General features: G+C 57.7%; 1 protein-coding gene across 1 annotated transcript in view; it reads right to left on the reverse strand.

Annotated features, from left to right (window-relative positions):
• FAM178B (family with sequence similarity 178 member B) overlaps positions 1-21,336 on the reverse strand; it is a gene marked incomplete at its 5' end in the record, with an annotated part of 90,297 nt that overhangs the window by 10,200 nt on the left and 58,761 nt on the right. The window contains 2 exons of the mRNA XM_079720614.1: positions 5,293-5,418; positions 13,279-13,366. Of these exons, the coding sequence (XP_079576740.1) occupies positions 5,293-5,418; positions 13,279-13,366 (214 nt within the window). The remainder of the gene's footprint in view (positions 1-5,292; positions 5,419-13,278; positions 13,367-21,336) is intronic.

Consider the following 21,336-nt stretch of genomic DNA (forward strand, 5'->3'; position numbering starts at 1 on the left):
AATGGAGGGTTTCTGGGAAAGACACCCACTGCTTGGAATCAAATGGAGTGGTTTGATGCACAGGAGAAAAACCGCATGGATGAAGTAGGCCAGCTGACACAGGCCTTGGATGCGGGGGTTTGAATATGATGTGACAGGCACTCAGGTTCGCTCATTCCTACGAAAGAACGGGAGAAAGACGATCGCAGAGTTGTCCAGGAGGACCTGAAGGATGGAGAGACAGAGGCAGGGGGGTGCTGGGGCAGAAGCAGTGGAGTCCCCCGCACGGGGTAAGGACGGTGCCTACGGGAGGGACCCCTGAAGGGTCCTTAGGAGGACTGAGCCTGGGGTGGGGCGGGGCAGAGAGCAGGCCAGAGCTGCCGAGGACTCGGGCTGGCTGGGCTTCAACAACAGCTGCCTGCAGAGTCTAAGCCTCTCCTCCCCAGCTCGACAACGTCACTTTAAGCCCTGCTCGTACACCTGCAAAGCAGCCAGAATTCCCGGGAGTCAATCAAAGCTGGCCTGGGCCCCCGGCCTCATGTGCCTTCAGACGCTCAGAGGTACCCACTGTGAAGGGGCTCAGTGGCCACTCAGGTGGCTGTGATGTGTCTCTGGGGCACGGATCTCCCTTTAGGGTCAGCTACCCAGAGGTCACCTCCCCAGAGGTCACCTCTTCGAAGTTTATTTCCAAAGATGTCAGCTGTTCCTCATTTTGGAGGAAGAGAGGAGGGACCCAACACAGAGCAGCCAGAGGAGGAACTCAGGGGTCCTGAATAGCCACTGTCCATTCTTCAAAACCAGTCCTCCTAATCTTAGCCTGACCAAGGTCCCCAGCCCTGTGGGTGTGGCTCTCCCTAGGGTGCAGGGCAAGGGGCCGGCAGTTCAGGGGAGAAGGCGGAGAGTGGAGGGAGAGCGAGGGCTTCCTGCTCCACCTGTCCTTCCAGGTGACACGAGGGCCAGGAGCCTGTGCCCCAGCCAAGCCTGAGGGAGTCCACGTCCCCGTTGGTGTCGAGTGCCAGCGGGAGAGTGCAGGGTGCAGAGGCGGGTGCAGAGAGCCAGAGGGCAGCCCCGAACTCCCCAACGAACTCCACCCAGTCACGTAAGGCGGCTCTTGGCAGGGTCACCCGACACAGGGACAGGCCAGCGCAGGAGTAAAAGCAGTAAAACTTGTTTGTCAACTCTGTTAACACATGGGCACACCATAAAGATATACAGGAGATGCACACAACAGGCACGCACAAGACACGTGCACACACACACATGCGTGGCAGTCCCGTGCCCTCTGCAGAAGATGTGCAGTTCAGAGGAATCTGTGAGGCAGGGCGGGGTTCACCCCAGCATCAGCCAAGCCCAGAGCACACCCCGCCCCTTCCCTGTTCACACACGCACTTCTCCTATAAAGAAGCCTCACGGGCACAGAGACGGGAGCACGGGCCATGTGCGTGGGGAGGCGTGCACGTGGTGAGGAAGCCGATGGGAGCCCCTTGCAGCTGCCAGGCTCAGTCTGGGTGGGGTGGCCTCTTGCGGCTGGGCCCTGGGGGGACAGGGCCCATCACAGATGTAGAACCCAGAACGTGGGTCCCAGGCTGTCTGTCCCGTGAGGGCACTGTGGGGCTCTGAGGAGGGTGTGCCCAAGGGGCAGAGGAGGAGACAGAACCGGCTGGTGCCTCAGTGCAGCCCCAATGCTGGGACATCCCCCTCCGTGGCCTTAGTTTTCTTTCCACACAATGAGAGATGGTTAACTTCCTCAAAGTTCCCAAATTTAACCAAACTGGGGGAAAAGTTCCACCCTACCATAAAGATCCTGGTTCGACAGACCTTCCCAAATCCCTAGGGGAAATACAGATCCCAAAATTCCTTCACTGTAGCATCCACGTGGCAGAAGGCAGGCCAGGGAGAAGTCAGGAAGGTCAGGGAAGTGTGGTCAACAGGAACGTCACACGCGGCGGAGGTTTAACAAGACCACAGCGTCAGTCATCGCGATAAAAATGAGTTAAGTCTGGACAAATACGGTTTAGGCAAGTCAGCTAAAAGAAAACAGAAAGCCCCCAGGAAACCCCTGGTTCTGGGCTGCACGGCTGAGCTCGTCGCTTTGAGGAGACAGTGGAAAACAGAGGCCAGTTACAAGATGTTTGCACAGAGGCGGAAAGGACGGCCACACACACACACACACACACACAGGCCTGGGAAGGAGCTGGCCTCTTGCAGAACTGGTACCCATGGGCCAGAGGGAAGCACCTGGAGGCCAACTCTCAGAGTACAAGCCTGCATTAAGACATCCTCTCCCACCTCTCTCAAACACGCGGGGCACAAGCTCCTCGCGGGGCAGCCCCGGACCCCCAGGCGTCACTCTCATCTCGATGCTCCTTCTCCTCTGGGAGAACCCCTCTCAAACCAGGCAAGCACAGGGCTGCCATAACTCACCCAGGGGCTGAGCAACTTCTTTAGCCAAAAGCACCTTAAAATGCTCAAAGTACTCTCATCATCCCGTTCAGAAGCAGGATTCCTATTTTCCACACAAGCTCTGCCCTGATTTGCTGGGACACTTTGTGACTCTTGAGCTGGGACAGAACCCGCCCGCCCCAGCCCCCTCCCGCCTCCCATCCCACCCCCACCCCCTGCAGTGTTGCAGAAGGAGCAAGTTGCTTCTTTTGTTGAACCTGATGGTTAGCTTTCTCAGGCAGGAATCTCACTAGCTTAGAATTACAAACAACGGCTGTGATTGGTTCTCTCATAAGCAGGTGACAGGTCTGAAGTCAAGGGCCTCCAACAGGAGAAGCCCAGGCCATCAACCCTTGCAGCCTTAATGAAACAAGGACATTAAGAGACAAGGGGGCCTTTACACAGAGGTTGGTCTGAGCGTGGGGGGCGTGCAGAGGGAGGGTGCTTTCCAGCAGAGGGGTGGGAGGGCCAGAATGGGGTGGAAGGAGAGAGTTCAGAGCGGGAGAATGACAACTGCATTCATTCATTCGTGCCCTCATTCAACCATCTAGCACCCAACACGGCACGCGATGCTGAGACACCAGCTGTGCCCACAGTCTAGCTGGGGAGACAGACAAGTCAATGGACAACTGCAAAGCCATGGGATCAGTGAGGAGAGAGAGTCACACCCTGGGCAGGGAGCACCCAGCCTCCGGGGAAGGCAGGACCAGGAGAAGAAGGCTGGGAGCTTCCCGGGGGAAGGAGGAGCCTGGGCCAAGGCCCCAGGCCGAGACAGGAGTGGGGGCGGGGAGCAGAGGCTGGCAGAAGTGTTTATCTGCAGAGCTGGAGGAGGGCTGCGACCCAGCAGTCCTGGCAGGAAATCTCCCAGACAGGAGTGAGGGGCCCGGGGGCCGGGCCCAGCAGGGCTGCTCCAAACGCTGGGAAGGGCCTGTCCCCATTTCCTGCAGGCTGGGTCGTCTCAGGCCAACCTCACTCCGGCCTTAATTTCCCCGCTGCACCCCAAGCAGAAAGAAGGCAAAGACTTCGAGCTCTAGGGAACCCCAAGCAGAAAGAAGGCAAAGACTTCGAGCTCTAGGGATAAAAGGCTCGGCCAGCCCAGACCACCACTCCCTGTAAAACAGGGTAGATGACGCCGCTGCTCTTTTTTGGCTGGTGAGTAGCCCGATCATCTTTGAAGATGAAACACGCCTGGGCCCTAATGAGGAGTCAGTGGGCTCAGGGGGGAGTGGGGCTGGGGCTTCGGGAGTCCAGTCGTCTGCCCCACCCGGCCCCTCCCGGTCTGGAGAGTACCCGGCCCAGGGGGATAGGATGCTCCACTTCTCCACTTCACTGTGCAGACTGCTGCCCGTGCGCCAGCACCAGCCCCACCCCTCCACGTCCCTTCTCTGCTCTTGGCTACCTCAGACCGGGATCAATCCCAGTGGGCTCCAGCTGCAGCAAAGGCATCTAAGAGCTGTCTGGGCCTCACTTGCCTCTTTTGCTGCCCTGGACCAGCACCCGGCCAAGACACGCCGGCCCCTCGTGTTCCCAGGCCAAATGGGTCATTGCCAACATGCAGCCGACTGGGGTTGACACTTCACAGCCTCCTTTACATGCATGAGAACAGTCCTCAAATATACAAGGATACCCTCAGCCCGCTTACTCCCCTCTCTTCCCAGGCTGTTGAAGGCACATCTGCTACCAGACTGTGAGGCGAGGTCCAGAGGTGGCCCCAGGGGCCCGGAGGGCAGCTCTTCCTTGGCCAGACCAGACACAGGCCTCCTCTTGTCTCTCTCGCCCCTCCCCGTCTTCTTCTCTCTTTTTCCCTTCCCCCAGCCCAGACCTGGGGCCTGCCCACCTGTGTCCTGCTCAGACAGACCACCCCCAGGGGCTGACCCCACCTCTGTTCCAGAGTCCCCAGAAAACCCAGACTTAGCCTCCATAAGGAGCTCCAGTTTCACGAGAAATAGCCGGCAAAGGGGAACAGGGCCCTGGGACAGCGTACACCTGGGGGTTATCACATCTTCTTAACAGTTCATTTGTATTCATTCAGTAATTAATTCACTTATCTGATTTGCAGAATGATGCCCAAAGGCTGGCCTTCTGGATGTCAACACCCAACCCCTGGGTGAGCTTTTTGGAACTACGCCTTCCTAAATTAGCAAGATGCCTATCTGCATCCTTCATCCCGGAGTCCCCAGGGATGGGGGAGCTCACTGAGCTCTATCCCCCAACTCCCCAGGGAGCCAGGCTTGGGACTCCCAGGCTGAAGCCCCTACGCCGCCACCCCTGCTTGACATTCACCCCAGGGGCCACAGGCCTGACCATTCCAAGCCCCACAACCGGTAGGTTCTCGGGCACCCTGTTGCCCCTGACTCCCGCCAAAGCATGGCTTTTGGGAAAGCTGGGCGATGTCTGGAAAGTCAATTAGGAAGAACTGGGGGAAGGCCAAGGACTCAGCCTCAGTGAGGGCCACAGGAAACAGGAAATAGGAACAGGGAGCTGGTCCCAGCCCCACTCGCAGGCAACATGGGGCCTCTTGCATCTGAACATTCCCTGTGCTTCTCCCTTAGGCCACTCCCTTCCCACCCCACTCCCCTCGCCAGCACTTCAGCTCCTGCGTCCTCTCTAACGCGGCTGACAAAGCCACGCCAGGCTGCAAAGGCCACAGCGAAACTCACAAGCCTGCACGCCTGTGCCCACTGTGCCTCCATGAGGGGCACAGGCTCTGTGGAGATGGGCGGAAGTAGCTGGCTGGGCCCTGCCCCGAGGCCCCGGGCTTTTGGGACTGGCAGCCTTAAGGCCCCCAGGCTGTGCCTTGTGGACAGCCCAGCCTTCCCTGCTACCCTGGGGTGGTGCCTTGGCAGAGGTGGGCAGGGGCTGGGTGCTCACCTTGTGGTCCAGCTGGGCACTGGCCTTTGGCTGCTGCTCCTGGCCGGGCGGCATGGTCTCAGGGCCCAGGTACTGCTCCAGGTTTGATGGCCTCATGAGGCTCAGGAGATGGCTGAGCGAGGACAGCTGGGGAGAGAAGCGGGGCCATAACTCACGAGGGCTTGGGGCACTGCAGGGACGCGTGGCCGGGACACGCCGGCTGGCAGGCATGGGTCGGAGCCTAGGCTCTGGAGCCAGACCATTGGCTCCACGACCTGGGGGCACCTTTTCCCTTGGGAGCCCTGTGGCCTCTCGGAGCCTTCCCAGGAGAAGAGGCTCTCACGCTCGCAGGGCATGCATCCTTTAGACAAGTGAACCAGGAGGACTTAACCCACATCCCGGGACTGAGCAGACACTCGGGGCTTAGAAGAACCAAGACCAGAAGAGGGTCTCCTCTGCCACAGGACAAGACCTTCCCACGCTGAGCTGCTGCTCAGGCCCGCTGGCCCTCTCTTGTCATTTAACTTGTTACCACGGGCGTTTTCAACACTCCTGAAAGAAGAGAGGTTGAGAACTACCTCCATGCCCGTCTCTGTGAACGTGAATGATGCCTGCACTCATCACCCCCAGCCCCCCTCCGCCTTTTTCCTTCCAGAGAATTTCAAAGCAAATCCGAACACCGTATCATTTTACCCACAAAGACCTTCAAACAGAAAAGGATAAGGATTTTCTTCCCCAACATAATCACATCATTCTCTTGCCCAACAAAGTTACCAAGAATTCCTTACACGATCAAACACCTGTGTTCAGTTTTCTCTGATTGTCTCAAAAATGTCCTTAGGCAGTTGCTTGGTTGGAATGGGATTCCCCGCGAGGTGCACACACTGCCCTTTGGTTAATGTATTATATCACCCAATCTGCTAGCTGCCCTACCCCCCCATCTCTGAACAAATGGGGGCACGTGGCCTGCATAAGTCCAGGTGTCTGCATCCAGCCACTCCTTCCCACCCAGGCCCTGCACCTGGTTTGGGCAGCCTCGGCTGAGCCCCGGCAAGGACCACCAGCTGCCCCAGAGCTAACTCAGGGCCGGGGCTTCAGGAGGCAGGCAGTCTCCGAGCCCTGGGCCCCTCTGAGGCCACCTGTAGCCCTGGGGAGGGAGGATGCAGAAGGAAAGAGCTGGGCCCGGGGAGTTCACAGAGGCGCCACGTCTTTAGATGTAGCAGGTGCAGGCCGGCCCGAAGGGTGAGGGCTAAGCCTCTGGGCCAGCTCCCTGCCCGAGCCCAGCCCTGCCTGGCACACCTGGCTCCTTCCCCCTGACTCACCCGCAGACACCTGCTCAGCACCTCGGCCAGCCACGGGCTTAGAAAGCCCACAAGAGCAGCTGGGCTGAGTGAGGGCTAGGAGTCAGGCCCGGGGCCTCGGCTCCTGGAAGGGGGCCAGGGCTTCTTGGTCTAGCGTCTGATCCCTTCAGAGAGGGAGGGCAGGGGGCAGGGAGAGAGAGAGTGGGGGAAGGTTCTGGGCAAAGAGAGGCGCCATCTGGAACTTCACCGAAACCAGAGCTGTGCTGCCTTGCTCAGGCCTTCCAAGTCTGGCGATAGTTTCCAAAACAGCCCTGCCTGCTCCGGGCTCACAGCTGTGCAAGCACAGGAGCGGGCTCTGCAGCCCACGCCCCCAGAAGCAGCCCTTCGGCAGGCAGCCCCGCCCCAGCTGGGACCCTCCCTGCTAGGAGCCCTGGGCGGGCCGGGCTGGGCCGGGGAGCACACAGCAGCGGCTGGCTGCTCCCACGGTTTTCCTCTCACTCCGTGAAAACAGCTTCACTCTGCTCAGCACAGCAAGCTGCTGCCTTCTGATTGCTTATTCTCTTTTGTTCCCAGCTCTGGCAGCCGCAGTCATCCCCTCCCCGGGAGACACACCCTTCTCCGCGCGCGGTCAGGACTTATTTGGGCTGCGTGGGTTCCAGCAGGGCCAGGCTCTGACCAGCACGCCTCCCCACTTTACCCCCACCGCTGGGAGCCGTCTCTGCAAACACTCAGCCTGTTAGGACAGACATCCCCAGGCAAGAAGCAAATGATCACCCAAAAAGGCAGGCCTCCGCTGGCCTTGTCGGTTTGTCCGGCAAGAGGCGGCACACAGTTCCAGCGAGGCAACTGTCCACACAGCGGTCCCTCCTGTTCTCAGACCCCGGCAGCTGCTTCTATTGGCCCAGTGGAGAAGGCCAGCATCTTAAATGTCTGCGAGGCCCCGGGTGGCCCCTGTTGTTCCCTGGAGCCTGTGCCCTGCCTGGGCCTTCTGACCGGACACTGCACGGCTGCCCCCTCTGCCTTCCAGCCTTCCTCCAGGCCCACCTTCCCAGTGAGGCACCCCCCCGCCACCTGCCCGCCCATCTACCCAGCAGCAAGCACCCCTTCTGACATGCTATGTAATTTTCTTGTCTGTTATGTTTATTATTACTTGTCCCCTGACCCTCACTAGAAAGTAAGCTCCGTGAGGGCAGTTTTGGGTCACTGCAGTGTCCCCAGAGCCTTGCACAGCACCTGGCACAGTTGTGCCCCCTTATCCGAAGTTTCACTTTCCACGGTTTCAGATACCCGTGGTCAACCGAGATCCGAACATATGAAATGGAAAATTCCAGAAATAAACAGCTTTTAAGTTTTCAATCACGCGCGCGCTTCTGAGTAGCGTGATGAAATCTCGCGCAGTCCTGCTCCGTTCCTCCCTGGATGTGGATGTCCCTGTGCCCAGTGGATCCTACCCCGTTAGTCACTTGGTGGTCGTCTCAGTTATCAGACTGACTGTCGCAGTGTTGCAGCGCTTGTGTTCCTGTGCTCAGGTAACCCTTATTTTACTAAATAATGGTCCCAATGCACAAGAGCAGTGATGCCGGCAATTCAGATATGTCACAGAGAGGCCTTAGGGCTTCCCTGGTGGCGCAGCGGTTGGGAGCCCCCCTGCCGATGCAGGGGACACCGGTTTGTGCCCTGGTCCGGGAAGATCCCACATGCCGCGGAGCGGCTGGGCCCGTGAGCCATGGCCGCTGAGCCTGCGCGTCCGGAGCCTGTGCTCCGCAACGGGAGAGGCCACAGCGGTGAGAGGCCCGCGTACCGCAAAAAAAAAAAAAAAAAAAAAATAGAGGCCTCAAAGTGCTTCCTTTAAGTGACAAGGTGAAAGTTCTCAACTTTAGAAGGAAGGGAAAAAAATCATATGCTGAGGTTGCTAAGATCTACAGTAAGAACAAATCTCTGATCCGTGAAATTGTGAAGAAGGAAAAAGAAACCCATGCTGGTTTTGCTACTGCATCTCAAAATGTAAAAGTTATGGCCACAGTGCATGATAAGGGCTGAGTTATGATGAAAAAGGCATCAAATTTATACAATAAGATATTGTGATGGGGAGAGACCACACTCACATAGCTTTTATTGCAGTATATTGTTATAATCGTTCTATTTCATTATTATTGTTATTAATCTCTTACTGTGCCTAATTTATAAATTAAACTTTATCACTGGTAGGTATGTATAGGAAGAAAGCATAGCATATATAGGTTTCAGTACTATCCACCATTTCAGGCACCCACTAGACATCTTGGACTGTATCCCCCGCGGATAGCAGGAACTACTGTATATGCTTAATAAGCATTTGTTAAATGAACCAATGAACGAATAGCAGGTCAGGTCTGCAGCTGGCCTTTCTATAGTAGATGCAAAGCTCTGTCTCCCTTGATTTTGGCCATTCGAAGCCCGTGTTTTCCAAACTCCAAACTGGAAGGCGTGGCTTGACAAAGCAGGCTTGCTGTGTCGTAAGAGGTGGCCTGGGATAAGAAACCCGATTTCTCTCCAAACCTGTTCCACCTGTGTCTTGCCCGTCTCTGTAAAGGGCTTCTCCATCCTGCCAGCTGCATAGGTCTTGGAGGCCTCCTCGCCTTTCTCTCCCATTCCACATCCCGCTGGCTGTACTTGGGAAATACACCTAGAATCTCACCACTGCTCGCCACCTGCGTGCGCCGCCATCGCCCCAGGCCAAACCACCATCAGCTGTTGCCAGGATTACTGCAATTGTCTCCTTCCACCCGCAACAGTCTAGTCTCAACACAGCAGCCAGTGTAATTGTAAAAAAAATTATAAATCAGATTATGTCCCTCCTCTTATCAAAACCTTTCAGCGGCTCTCCACTTTGGCATGGAAGTCAAGCCCCCACCTGAGTCCCCACTTACCTCTGACCTCAGCTCCTCCTACTCCACCCTCAGCCCTCTGCTCCAGCCACACCGGCCTCTCCTTTTGCCTCCAACCTGAGAGGCCTTTGCCTGCCCCAGTGCCTTTGCACCGGCTGTTCCCTCTGCCCGGAATGCTTTTCCCCAAGAAACCTGCGTGACTCCTTTAGGTTGGTGCTCAAATGTCCCCTTCTCTGTTCACCCCTATAAAACAGCATCCCCCCAACACTCCCCCTCCTCTTTATCTGGCATTATTTTTCTCCACAGCACTTATCACCATTTGGAATGCCAAAGATTTACTTCTCTCTTGGTGCCTGTGTCTGTCTCCACTGAGTTTCATGAGGGAAGGAGACTGAACGCTGTTCAGGGCTGTATCTTCAGTGCCCTGAGCCATGTCTGGAGCACACTGGTGCCTGGGGCCAAAACCCTGCTGTTTCTGGGATATCCCCATGATCCGCAGGAACAACACGAAGGAAGCAGTTTGAGCCTGAGGCTCTCCTGGAAGATGCAAGCCTTGGGGCTGCTGCATCCCGACCACCTACAGAAGTCCTGTCCCTCAAATTCACTTCTTCAGCGCCTGCTCCTGATCCTGGGGCCTCCGGCTGCAGCCTGAGATGGAGAACCAAGCAATCCAGGCACTGGGGACTCCTCCTGCCCAGCGATGCCCTGAGAACCCCCTGCCTGGGCACTCACCCCAGATCCTCTCCTTCTACGAGCCAGTTCTCAACCACTGAAGTCCCCTTCATGGTAAATCAATTGCTAAGGTTTATCAAGCACTTACGCTGGATGAAGGAAGGGCCAGCCCTTGTCCTCCTATCTGCCAGCCAGGACCAAAGCTCAAGGGACCAGCCAGGCACCTCAGCTGAAGCAGCAGGTGTGGTCCAGGCTGTCACCACAACAGGATCCAAGGAAGGGGCTGGAGAAGCAGAGACGGCACACTGCAGGGATCCCAGGCACGGACTCTGGAGTCAGGGCACCTGGGTTTGAATGCTGGCTCCACGGCTTTCCCACTGCGTGACCCTGAGAAGTCTCCTAACCGTGCCTGCCTCCGTTTCCCCATCTGTCCCGCACCAGGGCTCAGCCATGCTCTGCAGCACGTTAGAGCCACCACTTCGGTTGGGATGTAACAGGTGGAAAGGAGGAAGTGCCCCAGGCACAAAGCCACGTGCAGAGGGTGGCTGGGCTGGCCTACGAGGAGGGCCCAGGCAGCCCTGGCAGCCATGTGGTCGAGGAGGAGTGGGGAAAGCGGGGCGTGGGGGCTTGACGTGGGTGGCTGCAGGGCCAAGGTGGCCCTCTGAAGGCGTGTCGCATAAGGAGCCGCCTGGCAGGTCTGACTGGAAAGGGGAGCGCCTGCGGCCCCGAGACCTGGCAGGAGGCCGTGCAGTGGCCGCGGGCTTGCAGTGGGGACGGGGAAGCACATCAGGAGGACAGCGGGCAGGCTCGAGCCGCCCGTCTGCCCCTCGAGCCGCCGCGGGTCTGGCGCAGCTTTGCCTGGCCTGCCCGCCGCCTCTCTCCTTCCTGCGGCACGAGTCCTGACGCACCCTTCGAGACCTGGCTCCGGATGGCTCTGGAGGCCATTTCGCTGCCCTCGGGCAGAGTTAGTCACGGGGCCCTCGGCCTGCCTCGCTCACGCTCACACCCTCTCCTCCGAGGTCGTCTCCTGGTGCAGAGTCTGGCACACGGGAGGCGATTGGCTGGGGTCTCACGAACGCACGGCGGGCACGCGGGCAGGTGGGTGACAGGTGGGGTGGGACAGCCCTGGAGCTGGGACCCACAAGGGCAGGGCCGGACTCCGCCCCAGACAGGCTGGGAGCTCCCCGGCCAGCTCTCCCGGGGGGAGGCATCCTCCCGCCCCTCCCCACCACCAGCCCCGCTCACTCGCCGCCCGTCCAGGTCCCCGCCAGGCCAGACCACCCAGCTCTCCCCCGCACCACTCTCCTCGCCACTCTCTGGCCCTCATCACGCTCCCCGCACTCTCCGCTGCGTAGGCTCTGGCTAATAAAAAACAAATCAAAACAAAACCCCAAGCCTTGAACTGACCCTCATGCTCGAGCCAGCCTGTGTTTTCCTGATCGCTGCCAAGCGCTGCCGGACGGACGGTGGCTACTCCCACCCACCACGTGCAGCCAGTCCTGCCTTTCCTGATCTCGACACTCTGGCCTCTCACCTCCGCTCTGCTGACACGTGTTTGGTTCTCCGAGGAGCTCGGTGGCCGCACTCGGGTCAACACCCAAGCCTCTCTACCAGGCTGCCCCCAGCCCGGGAGCCTCCTGGGATCACTCTGTCTTGTCCTGCTGCTGCATCTCTGCCTGCCCCGCCCGTTTGGCCCCGCTGTTCTCTTCCTCGCAGAGATGTTCTGTCATCAGGCTCTCACCTTTGTGAAGTGAGCCCTGATCAGGCCACCCTCCCCTCCTGCCCTCCCAAGGTCTCTGCCTGGGGAACCTTCCTTTGCACACCCGGGAACTCAACCTCGGGTTCCTTCAGCCCACACGTGTGTGCTGAGGTCCTGTGTGTGTCAGGTACTGTGCTAGGAGCTGACGGGCAGTAGTGAGCAGAAACCATCCGGTCCCTGCACTCACGGAGCTGCTGATGCTCTGTGCGTGTGTGTGTACACAGACCCTGAACAAATAAAAAAATATCAGGAGGTGAGCACCATGAATACTTTCAAAGAGTGTGATGGTGCCAGGGCACTTTTTGGATTGGGTGGTCAGCAAAGGCCTCCTGCAGAAGGTGACACGGAACTGGGGTGAGAAGACGCTCACGCCGTCCTAAGCCTTGGGGAAAGCATGGAAGGCAGAGGGGGCAGCCGGGGCAAAGCTAGGCCGGGCCTGCTTGGATGAGCCAACCTCAGCGGTCACCTTTCTGAGCTCCCGCCCTGCGATCGTGGCCTCTTAGACTCAGCCATATGGTCCACCCGCCCCAGGAGGGTCCAGAACATCCTCTCAGCACTCTGGCCGCGGGCTTGCCCGGTGTACCTCCAGGGACTAGAGACGCAGCCTTTCGCTGGGACTGCCTTGCCTAGACGGCTCAGCTGCACCCGGCAGCTCTTCTGGGGTTCGAGGGAGACCCTTGTGGCGGGGGGGGAGGCCGGTGAGAGCATTCTCAACCCCCCCGCCACCCGCCCTTGGGCTGGCTATGACCCATGCTGCCTCCAGGGCCCCGGAACTACTGCTCTCTGAGCTGCAAGGAGGCTGCAGTCGGAGCTTTTTGGAGAGCAGAGGGCGGGGGAAAGAAGGCACTTCCTCCCCGGCTGCCCCAGGCATGCCTGACACGGGGCAGCAGGGTCACTGCGAGCGAGCAGGGTTAATTTAGTAGTGTTCGTTTTCACCTGTGTTGTTTTTCCACCTATAAAAAGTTATATAAGCAGGGGCTGGGGAGGACGGAATGGGAGTCAGTGTTCAGCGGGCTCAGGCTTTCTGTCTGGGAGGATGAAGAAGTTCTGGAGGTGGACGGTGGCAGCGGTTGCACAAGACTGTGGAACTGCACCCTTCAAAATGATTAGAACTCTGCCCTTAGAATTGTTAAGATGGTAAAAAAAAAAAAAAGTTAAAATGGTAAATTTTATGTTCTGTATATTTAACCACAATTCTTTGAAAAAGTAATCCCTGCTCCCAGCTGACTGCTCTATCCTCAGGGCCGAGCACATAGTAGGCGTGCAAAAAGTAACTGTCGAATGCAAGGATGTGAGCAGAAAATTCAGACTCACCTGGACTCCGCCGGCCTGAGGCTCCCAACCTTTGGGAAAAGCAGCGGGAGGAGCCGGCCGGGCTTCCCCTGCGGATGCTGAGGCAGGGACTCACCTGGGCCTTCTCTTGCCAGAGAGGGAGCGTCTCTTGCTGGCCCAGCAGCCGGGCAATGATCACGAGGCTGAGCTGGCGTCGAAGCTGCCTGTGAGAGAAGGGGCGAGAGAGACTGAGGGGGTGTACCACCCTGGGCGGGTGGTGGAGGGACTGAAGTCCCCGGGTGGACGCAGGGAGGGGCAGGACACACACCGAGACGTGAACAGGGGTGAGCCACGTGGGGAACTCTGGCTTTCTCCTTTGGTTTATAGCGTTCATTATTTATTCTAGAAGTAATAAAACATGCAAGATGGGAAAGTTTAAAAATAAGCAAAAAGAAAAAAATTATGTTTTAAAAGAAGTGGTAACTTCAGAGGCTAGCATAGTAGTATTTATCGTCTTAGTTTTTTCCTCTATATATTTGTGCTACACAGAGGTAGGGACTGTTCAACCTCTTTTGCACGACCGTTGCCTTTTCTTTCCTTTGCAGCATTATGAGCTTTCAGCCCATGTAGGGTGGTGGAAGGTGGGTGACCGGGGCTTGGTGAGGCCAAGTTTTGGGGTTTTTTTTGGTTTTTGGGTTTTTGGTTTTTTTTTTGCGGTACGCGGGCCTCTCACTGTTGTGGCCTCTCCCGTTGCGGAGCACAGGCTCCGGACGCGCAGCCTCAGCGGCCATGGCTCACGGGCCCAGCCGCTCCGCGGCATGTGGGATCTTCCCGGACCGGGGCACGAACTTGTGTCCCCCGCATCAGCAGGCGGACTCTCAACCACTGTGCCACCAGGGAAGCCCTGGTTTTTTTTTTCAGCCAGTATTCAGTGACTTTCTTTTGGAGAAACCCTCACCCACCACACCCGGCCCAAATCCTGGCTCCCAGGGTGGGCACGTGAGCCAGGCCTGGCCCATCAGTCCCTGTGTTTGAGCCACTGAGAGGTGGCCTCGGGGTCTTGGCCGGAGCTACCAGTAGAGCGTGTGCCTTTCCAGTAGGACCACTGATCAGGTAGGAGGTGACCCCACTGTCGCTGGTGGCCATCCTGCCTCTTTGTGGGGCAGCCTGGAGGATGAAGCAAGCAGAGATAGAGCCCTGACAACACCCAGAGCCCGCCCTGCCTGAAGCCTCCGGACCCCGTACCCCTGCGGTCAGTGGGTTGGTCGGCTCAGCCGATAAAGTCCCTTTGGCTTCTTCCGTCAGTCTGAGCCGGGCTCCTAAGTCTAGCACCAAACAGTCCTAACTGATTCGCTCAGGATGGAGCTGGTGTCTCCCCTCTTCAGGAGTGAAGACCTCTAATGGGGATTTCAGACGCTAATGTTTGGGGCTCTGATTTTCATGGGTCCTTGAGGGCTGGAGTGAGTAAAAAGAAGAGAGGGGGGAAGTAGAGACTAGAAGACAGGGCTAGGGGCGGCAGTGGCCAGGAGAGGCTGGAGAGGGGCGATGGGAGAAGCGGTGAAGGGTTAGATCTTCCTCGAGGCTTCACACACTTGTTGCCCCCGTGGACAGCAGAAGGCAGCCCCTGGCATGGACTCTGATGTGGCCCACAGTCCCTGATTCCCACGGAAAGCCACCACCAGGGGAAGCAAAGGAGAGGTCCTGAAGCCGGCGGAAACTGAAGGAACACGAAGGAAAACACGTGGGCTGGAAGCTCCGTAGAGGAGAAATGCCCTCTGGTAACAACACTGCTGGAGGGTCCCCACAGGCGCCCCTACCCCCATCCTTGGGACGACCCCACGGGGAAACGAAAGACAGGACATCGGGGACAGGCAGCCCTCGGAAATGATGTTTCCCTAAGGAAGTACCTGGGGCAAGCAGGACTGAGCCCCGCCTCAGCGGTGCTGAAGGCGCCCCTGCAACTTCCCCAGGGCCTGCGGCTGCCGTGGCCTCACATGGGTGCAGGGGGCCTCCCGGTTGGCGGGGAACGGAGGTGGGAATGGCCTCCTCCAAGCCAGGAGGGTAGGTGGTACCTGAAGCAGGGGCCTTGTTGATCTTCTTATTCAAGAAAATCAGAGGAATCAACAAGGCAAGAAGCTACTGATTTTAGAAAAAAGGGGAAAAAGCAGCATCAGGCGGTAGCATCACATACTAGAAGTGCAAACATGGGAAAGAGGGGAGACGCTCCCACACAGCTGGCAGGGACGTGAATGCATACACCTACCTCGGCCAACTGCCTGGTGAGACCTACTAAAGATAAAGATGTTCGTGTGCCTGCCCCGCGGCCCGGCAGTCCTACTCCCGGGCACACACGTACGACGTACAAGAAAAGAGAGGGGGACGAGCAGCACCGATCCGCCACTAGCATGGACAGGGGGACTGGGCTCCACCCATGTATCTCAAGCCCACGCGGAACGATTACGGATGAGCCACGACTCCAGCCGGCAGCACGGGTGAGCCTCACAGGGCTGTGTGAAAGAAGCCAGTTCCAACAGAACACAACTGTATGACTTCACTTACATTAAGTACAAAAACGGGGATATGTGGCAGGGGTGGGGTGGCGGGCAGGTTCTGCTCACGTCTCATTTCTTCTTCTTTTTTTCCTTTTCATTCGGCCGCACCATGTGGCTTGCAGGAGCCTTAGTTCCCCAACCAGGGACTGAACCTGGGCCCTGGCAGTGAAAGCGCCACGTCCTAACCATTGGACCGCCAGAGATTTCCCTCATTTCTTGATCTGGGTGCTGGTTTTACATGTGTTCGACTTGTAGAAACCCACTGAGCACACACTTACGGTCTGTGTTCTGTTTGTACGGTGCAGTCCAATAAAACTATTACTTGAAGAAGTTCAGCTGGGGGGTGGTAAGGATCGCCTGACTTAGCCAATAAAAATACAGGATGCCAGTTAAATTTGAACTTCCTATAGATAAAGGACAATTTTTTTTAGCCTGAGTTTCTCCCATGTGATCTTTGTATTTTATCTGGTCACCCTGGGAGGGGCCGGCCATCCCCTTCTATTCTGGACCGGTGACCCCGGTTCCCTTTCTGCAGAGCGCCCCAGCTTTCCCACTCACCCTCCGAGTCCTGGGGAGAGGCAGCCCCATCTGGACTGCGTCACGGGACAGAACACGGGAGCCCGCATCCGGCGCCCCCCGCCCCCCGCACCAGACCCCTCACCCGGAGCCCCACCCGCGCATCTCCCTGGGCTCCCGCCGCCAGAACCTGCTCTCCAGCTGTTCCCCGGGAGCCCCAGCAGCAGCTGGGCCAGGAGCAAGGCGGGTGGGGCGGGGGGGAGGTAGACGGCCCCTCCAAGCCGAGCTGCTGCTCCAACGCGAGAACTTGCAGCCCGAGTCCCCAGTCCGGCATCTGGGCTTCATTAATCCAAACCCAGGCCTTGGGGAGCACTGTTACCCGCAGCGGGTGGGGAGCAGCCGACCCCGGGGGTGGGGTGCTGGCAGGCCCGCAAAGCAGAGCCGGGGGTGGTTCCAGAAGGGAAGAGGTGGGCCGGGTGGGTCAGGACAAAGCTGCTGTCCAGAAAGAAATAGAACACAAGCATCAGAAGGAGGGCCGAGGGGGTGACTGGATGAAACGAAACCACATCTGAGGGCGGCGCGCTCCCCACCTGCCCGCTGCCTTTCATCCTGACGGCCCTCCCTGCCTTCTACACACAGTCCCCTGCCCTCTCAGTTCCCACTGGGACACAGGGGGAGGGAACAGGGCCACTTTTTAATTCCACACTGAAAACTTACTCGACAGAGGGGAAAGAGCAAAGACTCACCCCAAACACCACCCACACCGTGCAGGGGGCAAGCAGGGGGGCCCGTGGCCCGGCTGACGTTGGCCCCGGGCCGTCCTCCCCCAGAAGCTGCCCAACCCCACCCGGCGAGGCCTCCCCGGAACTCAAACCAGGCAAGCACAGGGGGATGCAGAAGCCACTGGAGCCATGCCAGCCAGTGTCATATAAGGCAACAGGCTCCAGCCCTCTGAAATCACACCAGGCCAGGCCTCTGCCTCAGTCCTGCCCCGCCACCCTGACGGGCCGCTGGAAGACCAGGACACCGGATCAGCACTCAGAGGGCCTACGGCGCTGGGAAATTGGGAAATGACTTTTCCAAACCAACAGCAGAGCCGGGAAGTGGAGCGCAGGCGTTCTACTCCCCAGCCTCCAGCCTCCAGCTCCTGCAAGGGGCAGCCTGGGGGTGCTCTGAGGACCACACAAAGGAGCCTGCCAGCTCGGGCCATTAGGGTGTCAGAACAACCACACAGGTCACCGCAGCCCCTCTGGAGGGGAACTGGGCTCTGCTGAGGTTGAACTACGCTAAGAGGCCACCAGGCATCTGGCCAAAGGCGTGAACGGCCTTTTCCATGTCTCTAGGGCAGCTCAGGAAGCAACCGCAGCGGCCTGTTCCGCCGTGGAAACGCCACCCAACACCCTGCCCCAGGGCGTCTGCCCGGCTCGCCGCTCCCGGGCTGTCCACGCCGCCTCTCAGGCATCACGACCGCCTCTCATGCCACCCGCCCCTCAGTCCTTCCCTGGAGTCTCCTGTCTTGCACGTGAGCACGTGCCACCTGGGCAGGGAGAACAGGACCTGGGCTCAGAGGTCAGGGTAAACTCTTCGGCCGTCTGCCCAGTCATCCCCACACCCGCTGGGACACTCACAAGTGCGGGCACACACAGTGCAGACAGGAAGAGACGGTGGGGTTCAGACAGCCTCAGATCCACACGGTGGGCAACGTGTCCCACCAGGCAACGTGAAGGAGCCACCTACTGGTCGCACCGGTACCCATGTTCAAAACCCGGCACAACACACCTATGGAAGGAAGTTGGGGAAGCGGTTTTCTTTGCACAGGGAATGCCTGGGAGGGGCCCAGGGTCCTTCTGGGGAGCAGGTGACATTCTGGCCTGTGACGCAGTGGTGGTTGCACAGACGCCTGGCAAAGTGTACAGTGTCCACCTCTGATGTGTCCTCTCTTGCATGCATAGTATAACCAAATAAAAAGGTTACTACTGCTTAGTAAATCAAGTTCACGTGGACAATCACAGCCCAACTTCCATCCTCCTATCTCCCTCCCTCTCTCTCTCTCTCTCTCTCTGGTATTATGACCACAGACCACTACGCTTAAAATACCTTAAAAGTCACCCTGCCTCATGTCCTGGTACCCACGTATCCGTCCGTTTAATTAGGGCCTTCGTGTACTTGAAGGAAGTCGCCAAACTTCCCATGGCTACCCCTTCCCCGGTGCAACAGCTACTCTTTTCTACCCTTTGGAATCTTTTTGCCATTCTGGGTTGGTTCTTATGAAGTTCCTCAGGGTTGCTGACACTCCCATCAAGTGAGGTGCTCAGAGCTGAGGCTGACACTCATTTTAGGGGCAGCCTCGAGATGCTACGCCGTTGACAGACTGGGCCCATAGTTCACACGTCTGGTTGTCAAATCCCATTTCCCAGATCCTGTTCTTAATTGTGCAGCTGGGCCTCTCTTTCCCACTCAGCCCATCATTGTGGTCTGCTGAGATGTTCCGGGATCTTCAATGTGCTGTCAGTTACATTCATGTTATGTGTGAACTTGACCACTGTTCTATTAATGGCCTCATCCAAGACCCAGGGTCTGCGCTGGCCAACCTGTCAGTGAAGACGGAACTCCGGGTGGCTGCCTGGGCCTGCCGTCCAGGCCAATTCTGATGGCTAGCAGCACTTTTGGATGACGAGCCCATCTAATTTGACATCGCTCAGCCCACGTTTCTTTATGGTGTCACAAGATACGACGATCGTTTCCATCAAAGGCCCTACAAAACCCAGACAGCCCTCTCCAGAGTACCCTTCTGGTTAGCCTGTCAAGAACGAAATGAGGCTAGTCTGGTATGATTTATTCTTAGGAATCCTAGAAAGCAGTGCTTCCTTTTCTATGTACGTGCTCACAAGCTATCCCCTGGGGAGTTCTGTTGAGGGACACATCAAGCCCGCAGCACTGAGTGAAGAATGCACCCTCCCTCCCCTTCCCCCGGGAGCTCCCGCAACCCCCCGGGGTCTCTGCAGAGTGAGGGCACTCCACCTGCACGTCGCCCAGGACAGACTTGAGACATCCTTTTGCTGGAGGGGACCTCAACTCATGTCACACAGCTGGATGCTGTCCTACCGTCTCCCCCCCATATCTTAGGCTGCAATCCCCTTTGATCAATATCTGAGTCCAGATGAAAAATTATGCTCCTGGACAAGGAAGACAGAAGCAAAATAGGAATTACGTGGTGTTCTCTCTTCATCAGTGTTAACGTTTCCCCATCAGCCCAGAACAGCACTCCTCACTTCAAAAATAACTACACAGGGGACTTCCCTGGCAGTCCAGTGGTTAGGACTCCGCGCTTCCACTGCAGGGAGCATCGGTTCCACCCCTGGTCGGGGAACTAGGATCCCATATGCCTCGTGCTGTGGCCAAAAGAAAAAAAAAAAAAAAAAAGCAAAAATTACACAGAAGCCCCTTCTACGGGCCTTAGCTTTTCCCACCAATACTGTCACTGGTCTGTGCTATTTCTCCATTTGCCTTGCTCATGTCCCTTTCTTTCCCTCTTCCATATCTTTCAAGATCAGAGATCATGCATGAGCTCTGAGTGCAGCCCCTGCACCTCTAGATACTTCCTGCATTTTTCCTCATTGGGTCCATTTGCAAACCATGTTCAAAGTTTTATTGCAGGATGTCTCTAGCCCCCCTGAACCATTTTTCTTTTTGGAATCTGCTACTAAAAAGCTCTCACTCTCTCTACTCTTTCTGAAATCTGCCCTCCAGAAGCAAGCACTCCACAAGCAGGCTCCCCGAGCCCCTCCTCCGTGCCAGGGTCCAAGGACCCAGCAAGCAAAGTCACGGCTCTTGTCCTCATGACGCTCACAGCCCAAGGGGTCAGCAAGGGGCAACAACAACCAGGGCTCTGCATCCGGAGGTTTCTCCGAAGAGGAGATGCCTCATCTGAGCCTAGTCTTGGGGGTGAGGAAATGTCAACCAGGCGAAGAGGAAGAGGAAGATAGGGAAAGAGGCTTCTCTAGGAAGAGGGAACAGAGGTTGAAAAGTTCAAGACAAATGCTCATCATGGGTTTGGGTAGCCGCACAGTTTCAGGATATGGCTGGAGCGTGGAAGCCTGTGAGGGGACGTGGCGGGGAGAAGGCAGGCTTGGGAAAGTAGGCACGAAAGCCCTCGTACACCCGGCTGTGCTGTTTGAATTTCATCCTGAGCATAGAAGCCTGAAGGATTTTAAGCAGAGGAGTGACAGGGCCAGATGTGCATTAGAAGGAAGAGGCCACCGCTGGACAGAGTGGGGATGGCTCACATGGGAGAGAGCCTGGAAGGAGCCAGCTCCGGCTCCCTGGCAGACGTCCAGGGGTGCTGTCCTGAGAGCCTGAGCCGCCGTGGCACCGGAGGGTGATGTGGAGAGGTAACTGTCATGGGAGATGGGGACGCCTGAAGGGACAGAAAGTGCCCACAGACCCCCCCACCCAGGCTTCAGGCCATGGGCGGATGCCATCACAGGGCCATGGAAGACAGGAGGAGGTGGTCCCCCTTGGAAGACGGTGACTTCTGTTTCACATGTGCTGAATTTGAAATACTTCCCACTCGGATCTGGTGCTGAGCAGAAAAGTCTGGCCAGAGGTATTGACTCGGGAGCCCCTGGCGCGAAGTTGGGGTTGAAGCCATGGAAGTGGCTGAGATGGGGTCCTGGGTGGAGTCCCAAGGAGCTGGACTCTGAAACGGAGATAAGTGTGCATGGAATTTATGGCAGGAGTGGGGTATAAGGGTGCTCTTGGCATCACTCCTATCAGGGGGTGGAGGAAGCAGGTCTGGGCCAGGCGGCAAGCCAGGCTGCGATGCAGTCACCGCAAAGACCTCAGCCGACCCCGCAAGGGGCTCTGGAGCCGGCAGGGTCCCCGTCTCTCAGAGACATGCAGGGTTGAGGCAGCAGCAGCCCGTTGTACCCCCAGCCCCGGGCTGCTCCCAAGGAAGGGGCCCAGCCAACCTCCCGCAGAGGCAGCTCGACCCTCCCAGCAGCTGGGGAGAGGCACCCGAGTCCTGCAAGGGGGCAGTGTGGACAGAGCCCCACAGAGCCCCGCCCACAAAGCCCCCCCGAGGCTGTGCCAAGGGACCAGAGAAGAGGGGCTGGGGCAGGACTCTG

This window comes from Hyperoodon ampullatus (assembly GCF_949752795.1).
Source record: "Hyperoodon ampullatus genome assembly, chromosome: 15".
NCBI classification, from domain to species: Eukaryota; Metazoa; Chordata; class Mammalia; order Artiodactyla; family Ziphiidae; genus Hyperoodon; species Hyperoodon ampullatus.